The sequence below is a fragment of the Anopheles marshallii genome, chromosome 3, assembly GCF_943734725.1.
Source record: "Anopheles marshallii chromosome 3, idAnoMarsDA_429_01, whole genome shotgun sequence".
Classification (NCBI taxonomy): domain Eukaryota; kingdom Metazoa; phylum Arthropoda; class Insecta; order Diptera; family Culicidae; genus Anopheles; species Anopheles marshallii.
This window is the reverse complement of record NC_071327.1, coordinates 74,818,148-74,835,823: the sequence shown is the minus strand read 5'-3', so window position 1 is coordinate 74,835,823 and position 17,676 is coordinate 74,818,148. Positions and strand designations below refer to the sequence as shown.

General features: G+C 47.5%; 4 protein-coding genes and 1 pseudogene across 4 annotated transcripts; 3 read left to right on the top strand and 2 right to left on the bottom strand.

Annotated features, from left to right (window-relative positions):
• Window positions 1-476: 476 nt before the first annotated feature.
• LOC128716106 (carboxypeptidase B-like) lies at window positions 477-2,197 on the bottom strand (annotated as a pseudogene).
• A 3,097-nt stretch (window positions 2,198-5,294) lies between these two features.
• On the top strand, window positions 5,295-6,827 carry LOC128716108 (carboxypeptidase B-like). The gene is made up of 5 exons (XM_053811027.1): window positions 5,295-5,380; window positions 5,462-5,659; window positions 5,730-6,002; window positions 6,075-6,315; window positions 6,378-6,827. Exons 1-5 carry the CDS (start codon window positions 5,295-5,297, stop codon window positions 6,825-6,827), a joined length of 1,248 nt encoding a protein of 415 aa, XP_053667002.1.
• A 302-nt stretch (window positions 6,828-7,129) lies between these two features.
• LOC128714618 (carboxypeptidase B-like) lies at window positions 7,130-8,872 on the top strand. The gene is made up of 4 exons (XM_053809492.1): window positions 7,130-7,301; window positions 7,376-8,045; window positions 8,217-8,315; window positions 8,402-8,872. The coding sequence occupies exons 1-4, from the start codon at window positions 7,225-7,227 to the stop codon at window positions 8,870-8,872; spliced, it is 1,317 nt and encodes a 438-aa protein (XP_053665467.1). The 5' UTR covers window positions 7,130-7,224.
• A 549-nt stretch (window positions 8,873-9,421) lies between these two features.
• LOC128714617 (carboxypeptidase B-like) lies at window positions 9,422-10,894 on the top strand. Its single transcript, XM_053809491.1, has 4 exons — window positions 9,422-9,492; window positions 9,566-9,778; window positions 9,836-10,114; window positions 10,189-10,894. The coding sequence occupies exons 1-4, from the start codon at window positions 9,422-9,424 to the stop codon at window positions 10,892-10,894; spliced, it is 1,269 nt and encodes a 422-aa protein (XP_053665466.1).
• A 3,921-nt stretch (window positions 10,895-14,815) lies between these two features.
• LOC128714855 (carboxypeptidase B-like) lies at window positions 14,816-16,042 on the bottom strand. The gene is made up of 3 exons (XM_053809736.1): window positions 15,832-16,042; window positions 15,341-15,757; window positions 14,816-15,274 (listed from the first exon to the last, which is right to left on the bottom strand). The coding sequence occupies exons 1-3, from the start codon at window positions 15,916-15,918 to the stop codon at window positions 14,816-14,818; spliced, it is 963 nt and encodes a 320-aa protein (XP_053665711.1). The 5' UTR covers window positions 15,919-16,042.
• Between the last annotated feature and the right edge of the window lie 1,634 nt (window positions 16,043-17,676).

Here is a 17,676-nt window from a genome sequence, read left to right as displayed (position 1 = left end):
GAGGAAGTAATCAAAGACTCTTGGCAGCGCGCTCAATCGATTGAATCGATTAACTCCGGGGCAGTAACAGGCAAATAGTGGATAAAGTTTTTGTTAACCATAATGTTCCACTTTGGGAAAGTTTTTCAGTGAACGAGGTTGTCAGTCATTAAGATTAGCCTTCCCACCCGAGCGTGGCACATAAATGTGGGTTGACATTGATTTAACAACCATGTTGCGTCTGTTTCTTTGCAAACTTGGGCGAAGAAAATGGAGCATGTCGCTGGGTTTACTTCCTAAATCATGCTAGATTGGGGGAGGCCACTAGTTTACTGACTAATCATTTTATTGTACCGCGAACAGAGACATACAGAAAAAATCGGAACTCTAGCTCGTTTTGAAGCAGATAAATAATAAAGCTACAACCACTACATCGCTAACATTCTACGACTCCCTTTCCAGCTGTTGCTGTACCGTCTGAGACTCGTCCTGGGGGTTTAGTGATAGTTTTTCGCCACCTCCAGTGCCATTGCCCGGACGCCAACGAACGTTTCCTTCACGATCTCCTCGATTCGCGACGGTGGTGGGTTGAAGCCAGCCGAACCACCGCCCGGTAGCTCCATCGTGATCGATATCGGTACGTCCGCGACTGCGAACGCGTAATCATCGCTTCCACCAGCGGCCGCGTACAGCACATTGGTGGAGCTACCGACCGTATAGACCGTGCCGGTGGCATCTTCAATAGCGCGCGCACCTACCTGTGCGACTTTGTCGATTTTTTCCCAACCAACCGGCAGTTCCGACGTCCAGCCCCAAGGGTACAGCAGATATTCGCCGTACGTGTGCAGCGAAAGGTAGAACTTGCAGCGACCCTTCAGCCGCAGCAGCTCATCCCGGATGGCGCGTGTTTCCGGCTCGGAGAACGACCGTTCGCCGTGGTACGTTTCGGCACAGGGTGCATTGGAGGCGCCGACCTCAGCCCAGTGGAAGTCGTAGTTACGGTTACCGTCGATGCCGTAACAGTTGGGTCCAGCCGGTCGGCGTGTTTTGCGCCAAAGGCGCTCCCGTCCGTGACTGTACTCGTACCCATCCGGATTGGCAATCGGCACGATGGTCCACGTTAGCCCCGTCAGTAGATCCTTGTTAAGGTCGGCATTCTCCACGAGCTCGCTGATCAGATACATGGCCATGGCTGGGGCGGCCCATTCGCGTGCATGGATGCCGGCATCGACGAATATCACCGGCTGAGAGTTGTTGCGAGCTGCCCGGGCATTGTAGCTGCCTGGTGAGCGTATGGTAACGGCAGGAATCGAACGACCTTCGTGGGATTTCCCAATCTCGGCCACAGTCATCCGGTCGGAATATTTGCTCGCAAGGTTGTTGATGTAGTCGACCATTTCTTTGTAACGAAGGTATTTAGTCAGAGGCAGTCGCTTCGACGGGGACGTTCGTTTCGTGCTGTACAGATGCTCATCTTGCACGCTGCATGAGATAACACTGGAGATAAGACTCGAGTTTGTATGAAGCAGTTAAACGCACCTACCTTCCGAAATCGGGAATAATTTCACGGTGGCGTAACTGCTGAGTGTCGAGCAGTAACTTGAACGATTGCTGCTGAGACGGCGGTACCAGAACTCGAGCCTCCGAACCCACCAACCGGTCTAGCTTCCAGAAGTCGAGACCGTCGACGGATTGTTGAAGATCACGCAGAAGATCCACCTGCTGCTGGTTGTTCTGTTCCACGGAGTAGAGCTTGTACCTGTGGATGTTATGGTCAAAGTTTTGTTAGCGAGCGGTGCACCGATTTGCGGTTTTTGCGGAGAAGGTGTTGCCCCTTGCTTATCATATGATCTGTTCCATTCCAAGCGTGGAAACCAGCCCACACCCTTATCAAGTGACGTTAATCGCAAGAGGTAAACGACACTTCCAGCCACAACAAAGTGGCGCCAAACTCTTCCAATCGATTCTGTACTTGTGATCGATTCATCTTTTCGGTGTAAAATATTCATCAACTCACCCACGGTACGAATGGCTTGGAGCGGTTCCATTCACTGCGCTACATCCAATAAGGGTTAGGAAAACTGTCACCAACACTGGCCCCAACCGAACTCCTGTTTGAGACCTCATTTTCGAACGTGAAAGAAACAACCCGCAAACGAATACACCAACCGGGATTGACCGTCAATCGCACACTGGTCGTACCAGCGGTTCGGGACATTCGTTTTATAATGAAGGGCTAATCGATCGGGCCACTTTAAAATGGCCCACCGGTGGTCTTCCCGCGGCGGAGCACTGTTTGCCGATGGTATTTGCGATAAGCGATTGGCAATTCGGTTTCCTTCTGGCACTCTAACGGTGGCAATACTACCTGGCCGCGGCTAGGTTGAGAGATTATGCGGGGCATCAGTCGAACCTGCTGAGTGGCCGTACGTACGTGCACGCGTCGATCCCCGAAGGGTGGGCGGGAAAACTTGACGCTGTAAAAAAGGGGTACTGAGTTCGTCAAAGCAGTATGCGGTCGGGCGTGTGTTTGTTTCAAGTACTCACCAATGATTTATGAAGGCTAGGTCGTTTATTGTTGGGTTTTAGTGCATTTAGTTTGCCTTTCCATGCCTTCAGCACCTGTTGAAGCAGACGGCATTAAGAGCCACAAAGCCACAGTATGTACGGTGATGATCATTTGAATAATATGTGAGACTTACTCACTTCAAGCGGTAGTACATTGCCTTCTGGGAAATACCTTCTGATGAGTTTGTTGAGTCGCTCTTCCACAAACTCAATTCTGGATTTGAGTATTTTAGAAGAACTGCAAACCTTAACCTAGTGAGACGATAGTCAACAGGCAGAGAGGAGGAAAAAGAGTATTTTTAGCTTTGGAAATATCTTTGACGCAAGATCCCGTCTGCATACACACTTCACATTTTTTTTCCCCAACGGTTTGTTGAAGTAGGATGGATTAGCTTTTTATGGTTTGATTTTGTTTTTGTTTACCGTGACGCTGGTTAAGCATGCCGAGCATGTGTACATATTAAGAGCCATTCAACGCGTGATAACGGCAGGTAGGTGGGATTTTTACTTTCCATTCCGATCTTTGCTGTGAATCAAACCACTGAAGAGGATGTGATCGGGCGATTGTTATCTCTGCTTGGCATTGTCCGTACCGGTATTAACTGATTAAAGCAGCGGGCGATTTTGGAAGTATGTCTGTCTGAATGCTGATAAGGTGCTGGAAATAAAGCACAATTACATTTGTGAAGTGACATTCAATAAGGATCGTGATCTCCACCATGATGTCTGCGGGTGATGCACATAAAACGGCTTTATGACGCAGGTGAGGCGTTATTTCAGTAGCAGATTACAGAGTAACACCAATAATTTTTCATTTAATATCAATTTCAGTGTTGTGCCGGAGGTGCTTCTTCGATGTGACGAAGATTTCTCGGTTGATACCTGATACTGATTTATGTGGCTGGAGGCGCCTAGTACTTGATCGATGTTAGCAACACCTTGATGTGTACAAGCTGTATACCCCAAAATAATGTAGAATTGTTTGAGAAGCTTTAGGAATAATACCTCCCAAGATTAAGCCTTTACTCAGGATTTGTCATTAGAACTTCCCACCATTTGAATCTCCTATCAATATACAGCAGAATGGTAAAAAGAAATGAGATCTCCATTATATTGACCCTACACCCTCTATGCTCTATGTGACAAGAGTCAGAAGACGTACCTATTCTTGAATCAATAGAACCTGTACAGTGAAATAAAATCATGTTAATGAAAGTAAATCTCAAATGGCTGCTTATCTGTCTCTATATACGACCTTACTTAGCATAACCATATAACATAGACACTATTTTAAGTAGCATTTAGTTGTGCAAGAAGCAGAATTCAAGTTGGTTGTCCAATTTATTGATCTTATCAGTAATATCTCTTTGAAGGGCTAAACTGATATGGAGCCGTTTTGATAACACTAAAGGGTTTGGCACTCACTTCTTGCTTATCACGGCCGTACTACCCATACGACGGTCCTCCGTACAAGTATCTTCCCCTGACATAAGCCGGAATGTTCCTCCTTAATTTGATTTTTGCTATACCATGAGACATATTATCTGTCCATGTAGATCAACGAAGCGGAGAACACATTGTTCGCCATGGGCTATGCCAATTGATTGGTTCGTTACAAAGCTGCAATTAATTACGCCCTGATGCCCATTGCGTATCTTTCGTGTATGGAGCTATCCTACAAATCAAACTTTTTGCTCGTTCGGTTCTATTTCTTGGAAATAAAACGATTCATACAGGATTTTATTACACTTTCCATCAGATAGTGCTTTCGAACACAGATTCTCTCCCCTTCCAGCTCGGTTCATCACATATGTAATTGTTATCGATGACAAGCGCCACCTTATCGGGCGCACCATCTACAGCTGCAACTGTATATCAAGATGCTTGGAAGCAGTGTTGATAAGATAGAAAGATAAAGTACTTTAGAAATTGGTGCAAGTCCGTTACGCTATGAACTAATAAAAAAAATTCAGACGAGATAGTGGTAGTAATAATTAGCGTTAAGGTTAATGAGGCACAATACAACAAAACACACGGCCTATGCTCATAATTCTTCAGGACCTCGCAAGTACAACGTTAACCATATCGCGATACATTAATCAGACATATCTATTTCTGGAGTCTGTTGAAGCCAGGAAAACAAATTAAATAAATTAGCGTCTTCGTGTCCTGTTCCGCTCCAAAAATAGCAGGAAAGATCACATCCTGCCAATTCCGATAAGATGTTGTTTTCGATAACAAAGATTTTCGGAACGTTGGAAAGACTATTATCACCGGTAATATTGAGGAAACCAAATAATATGGAGGAAACCATTAAGCACCCGTTGGTTCGGAGAGTTTGCCAGTAATCAGTTCCAGTACTTGGATTAAAACTTGATTGATTTGGAACCGACGTGGAAACTTATCGATTCGTAAGGCGTTGAGTGAATAAAATGTTGTAGAAACCTCGTAGACATGTACGGGTCCGAACAGACCCTACATTTGACGGACCTGAGCTAAACGAAACATTTTTTATCTAATCGGGCAAGATCCAATCTGGACGCAATATCGGCATGACAAAGATTTCTTGCGCCTATCTTTGAGCCGCCATTAGGTGGTTGGGATTTTTGGTTATTCTTTGCACGTCATAGTTGTTGGTTAAGCACGGAGATTAGTCGATCGATAACCGAAGGTATAAATTTGGCAGCTCCTGGTCGTTTACCTTCATCTCTGTTCTGTCCGTGAAGGTTGAGACCCGGTTGTGCGGAATGAAGTGCTACTGTGCTGTTGTTGTGTTGCTGGCTCTGGCATTGTTCGGCCAGAGCAGCTTTGCCGAGCAGGTGTCGTACCGCGAGTGAGTTTGGGTGGCTGTTGCTAAAAAAAAAGAACTCATGTGCCATGATTAAATTTCCTTTTGGCATACCCGACCTTACAGCTACAAAGTCTACAGCATCAATGTGGACAGTGTGGAGAAGCATACTATTCTTAAGCAGTGGCAAGACATCCGGGGTGTCGATTTCTGGGATCGTGCCGGGTACCGTGTGATGGTGCATCCGAGCCTGCAGGAAGCCTTCGAGCGATTCCTCAGCGTGAACCGGTTCAGCTACGAGCGAATTATTGAGGATGTGGAAGCGTAAGTTCTGGAGGAAACCTTCCGCGAATGGTTCTTCAGGATAAGCATTGCGTTTTGTATCACTCAACAGTACGATCGAGGCGGAGCGCAAATACGATCAGGAGTACCGCCGGCGCAAGGCTGCCTCCGGACGTGCTACGGTCGATTTTGAGCACTTCTGGACGAACGCTGAAATTAACGCGTACTTGGACGAGCTCGCCCAGACGTACCCGAATCTGGTCAGCGTAGAAACGATCGGAAACACTCACCTGGGACGTCCGATCAAATCCATTACGATCTCGACCAACAATGGAGTCGCTGGTTCGAAGCCGGTTGTGTTTATCGATGGTGGTATCCACGCACGGTACGTTAGGCTGCTGGATCGGCTTTAGACGAAGGTGTTAAGAAACGATTTCCATTTTCTTTTTCACTGCAGCGAGTGGGCCGCTATAATGTCCGTGGTTTATTTGATTCACGAGCTGGTTGAGCACTCGAGCAGCTACGCCGACATGCTGAACAAGGACTGGGTTATCGTGCCCGTCGCCAATCCGGATGGGTACGAGTTCTCGCACACGGACAACCGTATGTGGCGCAAGAACCGCTTCCCGGCCACGATCCTCTGTACCGGTATTGATCTGAACCGCAACTGGGACTACGAGTGGGTGTTCAGCAGCAATGTAAGCATGTGGTGGCGATGTTCTCCAAACCAAATGGCTAATTGTTCCCATTGTCCACCCAGGCATGCTCTGACTCGTACGCTGGCGAATCGGCCTTCTCGGAGTTGGAGACGCAAGCGCTGAACCGCGTTATGCAGCGATATGGTTCCAACATTGCCCTGTATCTGGCGGTCCACACCTACGGTGACATGATCCTGTACCCGTACGGCTATGCGTGGCCCTTCATCCCGGTAACGAACCAGGCCGCCCACATCGCACTCGGTGAGCAGGCGCGTGATGCGGTCACCGCCGTCGGTGGTCCACGGTACGTCGTTGGTAACAGTGCCGAAATTCTGTACACGGCCAACGGTTGCAGTGACGATTATGCTGCCGGTGTCATCGGTGCCGGGTTCGCATACACGCTCGAGCTGACCGGCGGTGGCAGCCAAGGGTTCGATCTACCCGCTTCGCAAATTTCGGCCGTCGCCACCCAAACCTTCCAGATCTTCCGTACCATGGTGAACAATGTCTAGACGGTACGACGGTTGATGTTATAGCACGATTAAAAGTTCTGTAGTGCAACAAACGTAACGGGAAGCGTTCTTATTTCTCCGAAAAAAACCACACAACAATCACCAACCGTAATATGGGGCAGCTCATTAGCGTTATGGTAATGGTACGGCTATTTATCTACATTAAATGTTTTATCTACAATCTGGCGCACGCCCGCAGCCCAACTTCCTGATACTATCGACGTTCGCAATTAGTGAAATGTGATCATTGGTACGAAGATGTTTAGCACGATTGGTTTTTTTTAGTTGTTTTGCGAAATCGCATCGTTTGCATCTGCAACAGGGCCGTTATCTGGTCAATTTATATGCCTGCGGGCGGACTGCAACGGTCGTCAGTCGTCTCCGGAACATTGCCAGCATGAAGCTACTCACGTTGGTGGTGCTGCTGTTCTCCGCCATCATCGTCTGCCGGGCGGAGTATCAAAAATTCGACAAGTACGTATCGATGTGAGCGGTTTTACAGCTGTATGTATTTCATTTCTATTAGTTTTGTTTCTAACTGTGTGAAGCTATAAACTATACACACTGTACGTGGAAGATGACGAGCAGGCAGAAGAGCTGCACAACTGGTACGCCAATGGAAACCTAGACTTCTGGAGCTACGGTACGCTCAACGATAGCGTCACGGTTATGGTCAGCCCAGAGCTGCAGGCATACTTCGAGACAATGCTGGACGACGTTCAGCTCGAGTCGGAACTGGTGGAAGAGAACGTACAATCGTTGCTGGAGCACGAGCAGGAGCAGCGCAATCTGCACATCCTGAGCAAACGCCGACGTCCCCAGAAGGTACCGCAGAAGCCAACCAACACCGACGCCACCGATGAGGATGCTATCGATTTCGAGCATTTCTGGACGCTGGACGAGATCTATCGTTATATGGATCGGTTGGAGAAGACCTTCCCGAATCTGGTGCGCGTAATGACGATCGGTCAAACGTACGAGAACCGTTCGATCCTGGCGATGAGTATCTCGAGGGATGGGCGTATCAATCAAACGCGCCCCGTGGTGTTGGTGGACGCGGGTATACATGCCCGCGAATGGGCCTCGCATATGTCGGCACTGTACCTGATCCATCAGCTGGTTGAGAATGCGGACAAGAACGAGGATCTGCTGTACTATACGGACTGGATCGTTGTACCTGTGGTGAACCCGGATGGATACGTGTACTCGTACGAGACGGTAAGATGAAGTAGACTTTAAGCTTGAAGTTGTAGTGGAGTTCAACGACTCATAGAGATATCTCTATTTGTTGGGTTCCGTACAAATAGTCGCAGGAATATATTTATTTTTGAAGAATTAAGCTGCTTAAGACTGCTAATTGTCCTACTCCCGTTTAATTTTATCCATAAGAACCGACTGTGGCGCAAGAATCGGTATGCGGACAACATACTCTGCGCTGGCACGGATATTAACCGCAACTTCCCATTCCGCTGGAGCTACACATCGCATGTAAGTATACCCGCAAAACGCCCCAAGAGCGTCTCAGTTCTCGCTAACTTACACCGTCGTAAATGGTTCCACACTCCGGCTCACAGTCCTGCACGGATGGGTTTGCCGGCAAAACGCCCGGTTCGGAGAGCGAAACCCAGGCCCTGATGCTGCTGATGTCTCAGTTCGCGCGCAGCATCAAGATGTATCTGTCCGTGCACAGCTGTGGCGATTACATCCTGTACCCGTACGGTTACGCCTACAAGCCGGCAACGAATGCGGAAGATCTTTACGCGCTGGGATTGCGGGCGGCCGAAGCGGTGCAGAAGGTCGGCGGACCGGAGTACCTTGTCGGGCAGGCATCCGGATTGCTGTACTTGGCCACCGGTAGCGATGACTTTATCTACGGTGCGTACGGTGTTGAGTACGCGTACACACTGGAGCTGTCCTGTGGTAACCGTGGCTATGGATTCATCATCGAACCGGACCAGATCCAAACGATTGCAGCGGAAACGTTCGAGATGTTCAAGGTGTTTGGCATGCACGCCGGCAACCAGAAGATTACCAAGCACCCCTAAGCGCAACGCAACAGTTTGCCTCCACAGTTACAAAAAAAAACCCAGCCGGCCATACATTCCGCACACGTAATCGCTATCGAATTTGAATATCGCAATAAATAAACCCAGAGAGATGCTCGTATACAGGCGATGCTCGTGCAAAAAAAAAAACCAAGTGAATGAAGAAAAGCAAGGCTGTTTCCGATAACGCTCCGATCTAGATAAATGTGACCAATTTGCTAAAGAGCGTCCATGTGACCAGCGCCAACTGGGATGGTCAATATTGATCCTACACTGGCCGGTAGCAGGAAAGAAATGATTTCGTGCGGGTATGGGAGCTTCTGACCGTTGATATATTGCACTGAGTGCCGGCTCGTCTGGAACTTCACAACACAGAAAGAACGGCGACGGCGAAAGATAATGATTGTCCGGAGATAAGCTAACGAATATAGGGCGAAAAACCCCCCGTTCGGTACGAATCGAAACGACCCGATTGGTGATCCGCACCGCGCCCGATATGTCGGACGGACCGATCCAGTCAGTAGACGATTGGCAGTGGTTGAGAACAGAATGAAGCCGCTCGCTGTGGTGACCGGTTGTTTGTTGGCCTTGGCATTCGCCAAAGCCGGTTCCTATCATGAGTGAGTGTGATTTGGAGATGATTTTCGGTTTTTCAACGTCCGAGAGCAACATCGTTTGTGGTTCGTTTTGCAGGTTCGAGGTGTACAATGTACGGCCGGAAACGCACGCACAGCTGACGGTGCTGCTGCAGTGGCGAAACGCCGAGATGGATGTGGACTTTTGGGACACGCCAAAGGTGGGTCGTAATGCGCGCGTTATGGTCACCAGGCAAGACCACAAACGGGTGGAAGAGTTCCTGGAACGGCACGACATCGAGTACGATCTGGTGGCGGAGGATGTGCAGGAGTAAGTTACGCGAGCTGAGTTGCATGGCGGTGTCACTGGAGCCACCACTCTTTGCAGGTTGTTGAATCGTGAACAGCGTCGCAATGTGGAGCACTACCGGCGCTTGAAGCGTGACTCGAACTCCCGTGCTACGGTAAACTTTGAGCATTTCTGGACGCTGGACGAGATCTACGACTATCTGGACGAGCTGGCGGTTGCATACGATGGGCTGGTGCGCGTATCGGAGATCGGAAGGACTTACGAAGATCGTCCCATCAAGGCCATCACTATCTCGACGCGGGGTGCTATCGATCAAACACGTCCCATTGTGTTTATGGATGGAGGTATTCATGCCAGGTACGACTCCGTTGGTGTAATAGATAAGGGCAGTCCTGCTCAACAACTAACCCTACCTCTAACTGCGCTTACAGAGAATGGGCCGGTGTTATGTCGGTAATGTACATGATCCACGAGTATGTGGAACATTCGGAAGAGTACGCAAATCAGCTATCAAACGCGGACTATGTCATCGTGCCGGTGGCCAACCCGGACGGGTACGTGTATACGCACGAGCAGAACAGACTGTGGCGCAAGAACCGCTCGCAAGCGAATGTGCTCTGCTACGGTGTGGATCTGAACCGCAACTTCCCGTTCATGTGGGATCGCACCACGACCGAATGTACCAACAATTTCGCCGGCCACACGGCGTCGTCCGAAAACGAAACCAAAGCCATTATCGCACTGATGGACCAGTACAAGGCGGCGATCCGAATGTACCTGGCCGTCCACACGTACGGTGAGATGATTCTGTGGCCGTGGGGCTACGACTTTCTGCATGCACCGAACGCGGCCGAACTGCAGCGTTTGGGCGAGCAGGCGCGCGATGCACTGGTGGCGGCAGGTGGCCCAGAGTACGAGGTCGGCAATTCGGCGGACATTCTCTACACGGCAACCGGTGCTACGGACGATTACGCGTACAATCTGGGCGTACCGTTCGCGTACACGATCGAGCTCACTGGAGGTGGTTCGCAGGGATTCGATCTGCCCGCGACCGATCTAGCACGCGTCACCTCGCAAACGTTCGAGCTGCTGAAGGTGTTCGGACAGCATGCCGGCACACTGTCGGTGACGACGTAAGCCGTATCAGCGTACTCGTTCGGGGTCGCTAATCAGCGGCCGATTAAATTACTGATCCATTATCGATTGTAACAGTCACTGATTGCAATGAGTAACACAATAAAGCAGCACGCTATCACGCATTATGACATTGCAGCACTTGGGAGCGTTGATAGAGCAGCGATTCTTAGAGAATATCGTTTAGAAATCAATCATTAGTTTACAAACAAACAGGAGCTTGTACAATGTAGCTCGGCAAACATGCCTCTTTACGAGGCAACATTGGAAAACAGAGCGAACGTTTTGAGCATAGCCATAAGAGAAATTCAATTAGCCGACTTTACACTGATTTTAATAAGTTGATAAAGCAAAAGTCCTAAAAGCAGTAAGTACATCGTTAAATTGTTCATAAATCTAAAAAAAAATCCGTTCATCTACCTTCTATTAGCGGGATGTTTGAACCAACAAATCAAACAAACAGTTAAACCACCGCAACCTCGCACTCACTTGCGACTCCTTCGTTTCGTGCCTTCGCTCATCGATATGCTGCCTTATCAGTGCAATCGGAGCGATTGTTTGGTTTGTAAAATTATAAATAACGAGCCACGGTTAAGTAAGGAGCAAAGACGGTATTTAAACGGACCGTCACCACATAACACGCCGCGACGTCGCTTGGTCCGAGTACAAATTTGGTTGGTTAGCCCCGTTTTTGTGGGCACATGCTAATGACGTTTTAATAGGCACGGATTGTAAAATTTGCACCCTGCTTGTTTACACTTAATTTTGTGCAATTTTTATGCGCCCCTTGCCTTAAGCGGCCGATCGGAAACGATAGGCCAAGTACTAGCGGCTGGACCACGTTTCTGCACTAACTTATCGTGGCGCTTATGTTCGGTTTTTTTTTTTTTTTTGGAAACGTAAACATAAACCATGGCCGGAGCGTAGGGGGTGTATAATTTAGCATCCAGCTTGCCTCTTATGCTTCAACGTGGACCAACATGCGAGACGGTAGGCTTAAGCGCACAGCATAAATGAACCAAATCCGGTCCAGTTCAGTCTCTATTGTTATGCATTTAAATGGGGGAAATTATTAGGCAATTGCATACCTTCAGGCGCGGTACGTCGGTACGTTCGGGCGACACGCGGGCGCTATCTTTTCGGCGCACAAGAAGCAAACCCCCCTGGTAAATGCAATCAGCAGTTCGTGGCGCTTTTAGCGCACATAAATCATAAGCATTATCGAAGGCTGGTTGGAAAATTGTGTCCTTCGGTGTGCGGTGTTGCTGTTGCTGCGTTTCTCTCGTTTCGCCCCGTGTCACATAAACAATTCGGTCGTTAGCGAAATGCGAACCAAAACTCTTTCAGAAACGCAAGAAAAAAAGGAAATTGTGTGGTTTGGATTGGAGAGGAAACGGAACATGGACTTGAGAGTGGTTGCTTCCATCCAATGTTGGTTTCTTTCTGTTCCCATAAACTTTACCTCATGAAGGAGGAGGAAAATGTCCCTTTCCATCCCTTTAGTGGTTTTCCTTTTTTTTGTTGCTCTCACTATTAGAGCTCTCCGTTATCCGCACCGACCGGATGGGGCATACAATGCAAATATAAATTTTTATTATCACGTAATTGTTTTCTATCATGCCGCTGCCGCCATATTTCACCTCCCGGCCGGAGCACGCCTCATTTTCCAACACAGCGTTTTGCATTGTGTGATGGGAAATAAAGTTCAAGATTTTACCAGCCCTGGCAAGGGGTGGCAGAAAACTTTTTTACCCCGTAATGCAAACCTTTCAAACCGACCAGCTTCCATAGTTGGTCTCTCTGTTTCCAGTGCCATTTTAGTTCTTTAGCCACTCATTGTGTCGGGTGGGCTGTTGTGTGTGTGTGTGTATGTGCGGTGGTCGTGGAGCACGGTTTTGGATGGTGTCGACCGTCTTGTCATTTGCCATTTCGTGAGGGAAAAGTCGAACGGTGACAGCGGAATAAATAAAAGCGAAATGGCAAATGAGTGTAGTGCACAAAAAAAGGAGCGGCAAATGCAAACAAAAACCAGCATAAAATGGTAGAGCAAGTTGGAAAAGTCTATCCCCAATACCGACATGGCGACGTCCGGCGGCTCTATTCGTTGTGCGAGGGGTGGAAGCAGCAATGTAGGCTTAAAAAGTTGCTCTTCAACGGGAGCAGAGACGTACCAACACAGCTGCCGGTACTTCGAGTGGAACTCCGCACTGAACCATGGTGAGGGATGAAGTAAATCAAGCAATCTGTTCACCGGAAGCGCACAAAGTAATAGACTCGATAATGTCCGATATTGAATTTCACGATAAATTTTAATCAATTATTCAACCGCACCAGTAAACCGCACCACCGATTTTTCTCCCACGGTCGTTGGTATGATAGGTGGGGTTTGATGGGGTGGTGCTATTTTTTTTTACTATTTTTCCCATCCAACTCCAACCCAGAGGACTGCTGCGTGAAGGGAAAAGTTTGTCCCCCCGCCCCAACCCAAGCTTCCTGACCCCAGCTGGACAGTTTGCATCTCTGATACTGTCATTAATATTTATGAGACAATCGAAAGTTAGGCGTTTGGTTGGTTTGGTTTGAGCTTTGTTTTATGTATTTGTCCCACCTTGTACCGGGTGAGGGGAGTGGGTTTTTTACGATGGTACTCTGGTTTTACTTTTAAGATCATGCTTTGGTAGCGCGAGAACGTACGAGATATATCGAGTTTATCGGTGTTTGCACATGCACAATCGGGCCTGTTGTGGTTGTGGAAATTGAATGTCAACCACGGAGGAAATAAATGTAAATCTGTTTTTTTACTGGTTTGTTGTGTGTGTATGCTAGTTTCGACTAGTTTATTTTATTTTTGGTTCACCAGAGATGCAATTCCAAGATTCCAATAATGAAACGACAATATGTTCTTATGTGCTTCATTGTATTAGTTTCCTCTATTTTCCATTTCGTTTAGCTGCTAAATGTAAAATGTGTTTGCATTCAACATATACAGTTTTTCTTAGCAGTTTTTTTTGAGGCCCCCAACATGACGAAGCCCTAGGCGGCCGCATATGCGGCCCATCGTTAGATCCGCCACTGGTCGGTACAAACCCCCCTGACAACGAATCCTCATCAAAATGCATTTGCCTCCTTCATTCTCGGTTCGTTTTAAGTTGAGTAGCTGTAACAACACAAACAGCTCATACATCACATAGAAAACCCATTTGGCTGATAAAGAGATGAATGTGGCGTTCGGCAGTTAGCACGGCATCTGGGAAAAGGGAATGAAACCGTGTGAAGCGTGTGACAGGACTTTTGGTTCCTCTTTGAACATACGCGATGAAAGCTACTCATCCGTTGGAAGTTTTCATCGAAGGTTTTGTTTTTCATCCGGTCGAAGGGAGAGCAACACATTTGTTTTAAATCAAGGTGTTGCCGACGTATCTTCTCGACTTAACAGTACATTATGGATGAGTTTAATGGGGCTTTTTAGTACCTTACCAATTGAAGTAATTTCCCACCAATGTGCAGTGTAGAGTGAAGTGAATAATAGAAGAAGAAGGTTAATAATTTACATTGTACAATAAACATTCTTCACTTCGTCAAGGATATTGAAGGACAATTCAGCTGTCGATAAGTAATTGATCTTTTCGTCTCTCGTTTAGTAAACCTTAAAGATTAAAGAAAGCGAATTATTGGATGTCAAGAGATACTCGGATTTTTAGACAATTCCTCAAAACTTCGAATAAATTACGAAATTCAAAAGATAAGGGTTTGTTACTTTTAGGTGCTACAAAAATGTAGGCTGAGATGCTGAAGAATGTAATAATGAAACAATAGAGATGCTAAACATAAATACGTTTATACCATCATACCATCATACAATCACATTAATCACGTACTCAAGTTCCAGATCATCTCGTAAACTTCAACTGTCTTTCCACCGATTCACTTGTTATTCGCTACGTATTCCGCCATCGTGAGGAACCCGTGCGTGGTCTCGTTAAGTATCTCGCCCATTTGCGCTTCGGGCACATCATAACCATAGCTGCCACCGGCACCCGTCTCGAGCGTAAACACCAAATCGGGCTGAACCGTGCCGGCCACAAAGTCGATGCTACTACCCGAGGCAGCCGGTTGCAACAGTCCGGCCCCACCAGTGGTAAAGATACGTCCATTCTGACTCATCAACGCTAGGGCCACACTGTTGCCGAGTGTCCGTAGCTCGGCCACATTGCTCGGATGGGTCATGGCACTGTGCGAGAACGGGTACAGCACCATCTGATCGGCCGACTGGATGCTGAGGTACAGGACCAGGTTGGCACTGTTACTTTCGATGAGATCCCGCATGGCGGCCGTTTCCGGTGCTGAAAAGGCGGCCGTTCCGACAAAGCTATCCGAACAAGCCTGCGGGAACAAAACTATCTTAGCAAAGACGAGACCGTAGACGAGAATGATTGGTGCAGAACTTACATCAGCGCTTCCTCCAACGGTATTCCAGAGGTAGCCAAAGTTACGGGTTAGATCAATCCCGAAACATCCGTTTCCATTGACGCTGCGCGACTTCAGCCAGTGGCGGTTGGTGGTGCGTGAGAACTCATAACCGTCCGGGTTGAGCAGCGGTACAACCAGGAAGTTGACGTTATCGAGAATGTTCTCAAACTCGTAGTAATGCTCGACGATCTCGTGCAGAATGTAGTTAGCGGACATCGGAGAGATCCATTCGCGAGCGCGTATTCCGGCTTCGACGATGACTACCGGACGATTGGCGACGTTATCCTTGCTGACGCGGATCGCACGAATTGGGCGTCCTTCGGTGCTGGTACCCACATTAACTGCGGTCGCTAGCGTTGGGAACTCGCTGGTGAGCTCGTCGATGTATTCGTTCATCTAAATCATTGAAGAAAATTCAGATAGTTTTTGAAGAAGGTGATCAGGGTAGGAATCTGGTCGGCGTATCTTACCTCCTGGGCAGTCCAGTAGTGGTTAAAGTCAAGTGTTGCTCCTGCCACAAGGGCCACAAGCAAGGGTAGTACCAGCAGACTGCGCATCTTAGACAAAGCTGTACGAGGTGCCGAATGTAAGCCCGAATTCGTATGGTTGTTCAGTACCGCTCCCGTTTCGCTTATATATCGTGCCCGTTACATATCGCTCTACATTGTCGCAAGATAGCAAAACGCCGGGTGATATGGAACACTCGTGCACGCTCAGTAACTTCAGCAGGATCATGTTTGCACCACGTAACCAGTCTATATCAGTCGTGGACAATCAGCATATCGTGTACGGTTGTAACGCCGTCCTAATTGTCGCCGCCCATTTAATGACGATTGTTTCAAATCGACGGGTTGTACCGCTAATCACCGTCCGTTATCGTGGTCCGCCGTTATACAGCGTTTACAACAATGTTGACGCTGGCGATAGCATACAGGGGCAACGGATTACGGTGGCCCGTTACAATTAGTGGTTGCGCTTAAACGGTCTGTTTGTTTCGGACGAGGAGCAGTAATTAACGAATCTTTCTCTAGAAACGGCAATAAAGTTATCGAATGCTTAAGATTAAACGTCAGCTACTGTGATAGTATCTTATCAGGAACGGGTTGTGTGCAATAGATTTCAGGGCGACTCGATTGGTAAGTAACCATGTGGTTCATGGTATGATACATAATTCGACTCGTTCAGTCTCCCTTATCATGGCCCGCTCAAAGTTATGCACGTTGTGCTGACATGGCCGGATCACCAATCCGTTTCGAGAAATCTCTTTACAAGGCTGCTCTCCTTCATAGCTAGCTGCATACAATTTCAGGCAGGTCTAGCTCCGCTTGATCCACCCAACGAGTAGAACGCGCCGCTCGATAACGGGCATCTTCCTGCTAGTGCATGAGTCCGACAGCTCCTCCGGCAGTACCAGCAGAACTCCTGTACTACCTTGTTAACGTCACCGTCATCTGAGACTGTCCTCCCCAGGCGGGCCCAATCGCGATCCTAACCTCTGTCAATGAGGTATTTTATCTGCGTTGCCTTGATCATCAATCCTAAGAATAGGATTCACGCTTCACGGAATAGATTTCTTACTATAACTAATTGCATTAAGAAATAGTTTATTTAAACATGAAGCATTTAGAGAAGATAAGTCCTTCGGTAGACCTCTTTTGTCCTTGAAGAAGGTCAAAAATGACTACGAAATGAACCCAATTTGCTGTTCTCATCACGTGCCCTGTTCACCAAAAGCTGGTGTGTCTAATTATCAGTAGTGAAATCTCTGTAATGGGGAGAAGAGAACGGCTATTTAGTAAAACCTCTCGAATCTCTTTTTATGGGCAAGGTATCCTGATGATCATAATCTGTCAATTACGGACATCAAGGACAGAACTCAGGACTTCAAGACTTCAGGACTTTGACCAGCCTAGTTCGTACAGTAGCGTCAACGTTATTCTTGATGTCGATATGACAATAGCAACGAGCATTGACATTTAGACGACTTCCGATAAGTTATGCTTCAACATCGATTTTATTAAACGCCTGAATGTATGTACATTGTTTGCATTGCGCAAGAAAGCTTCATTATCAGTGTTAGTCATAAGAAACCCTTATTCGTGGTCTGTACAAATCAAGATAAAGGTATGTTTGGCATGAGGCATTCTTTGTTGTATGCAATAGACTAAAAGAAATTAGTAAAAGTAACTAGAACAAAAGCATTATGATATTCATTCCACGGAAATGTGTGCATACCATTTCAACCTCGTAGAATTGCAACCCTAAAGCAGTGCGGTAAATCAAAATTAGAAACAATTACCAGCACTTTGTTACAA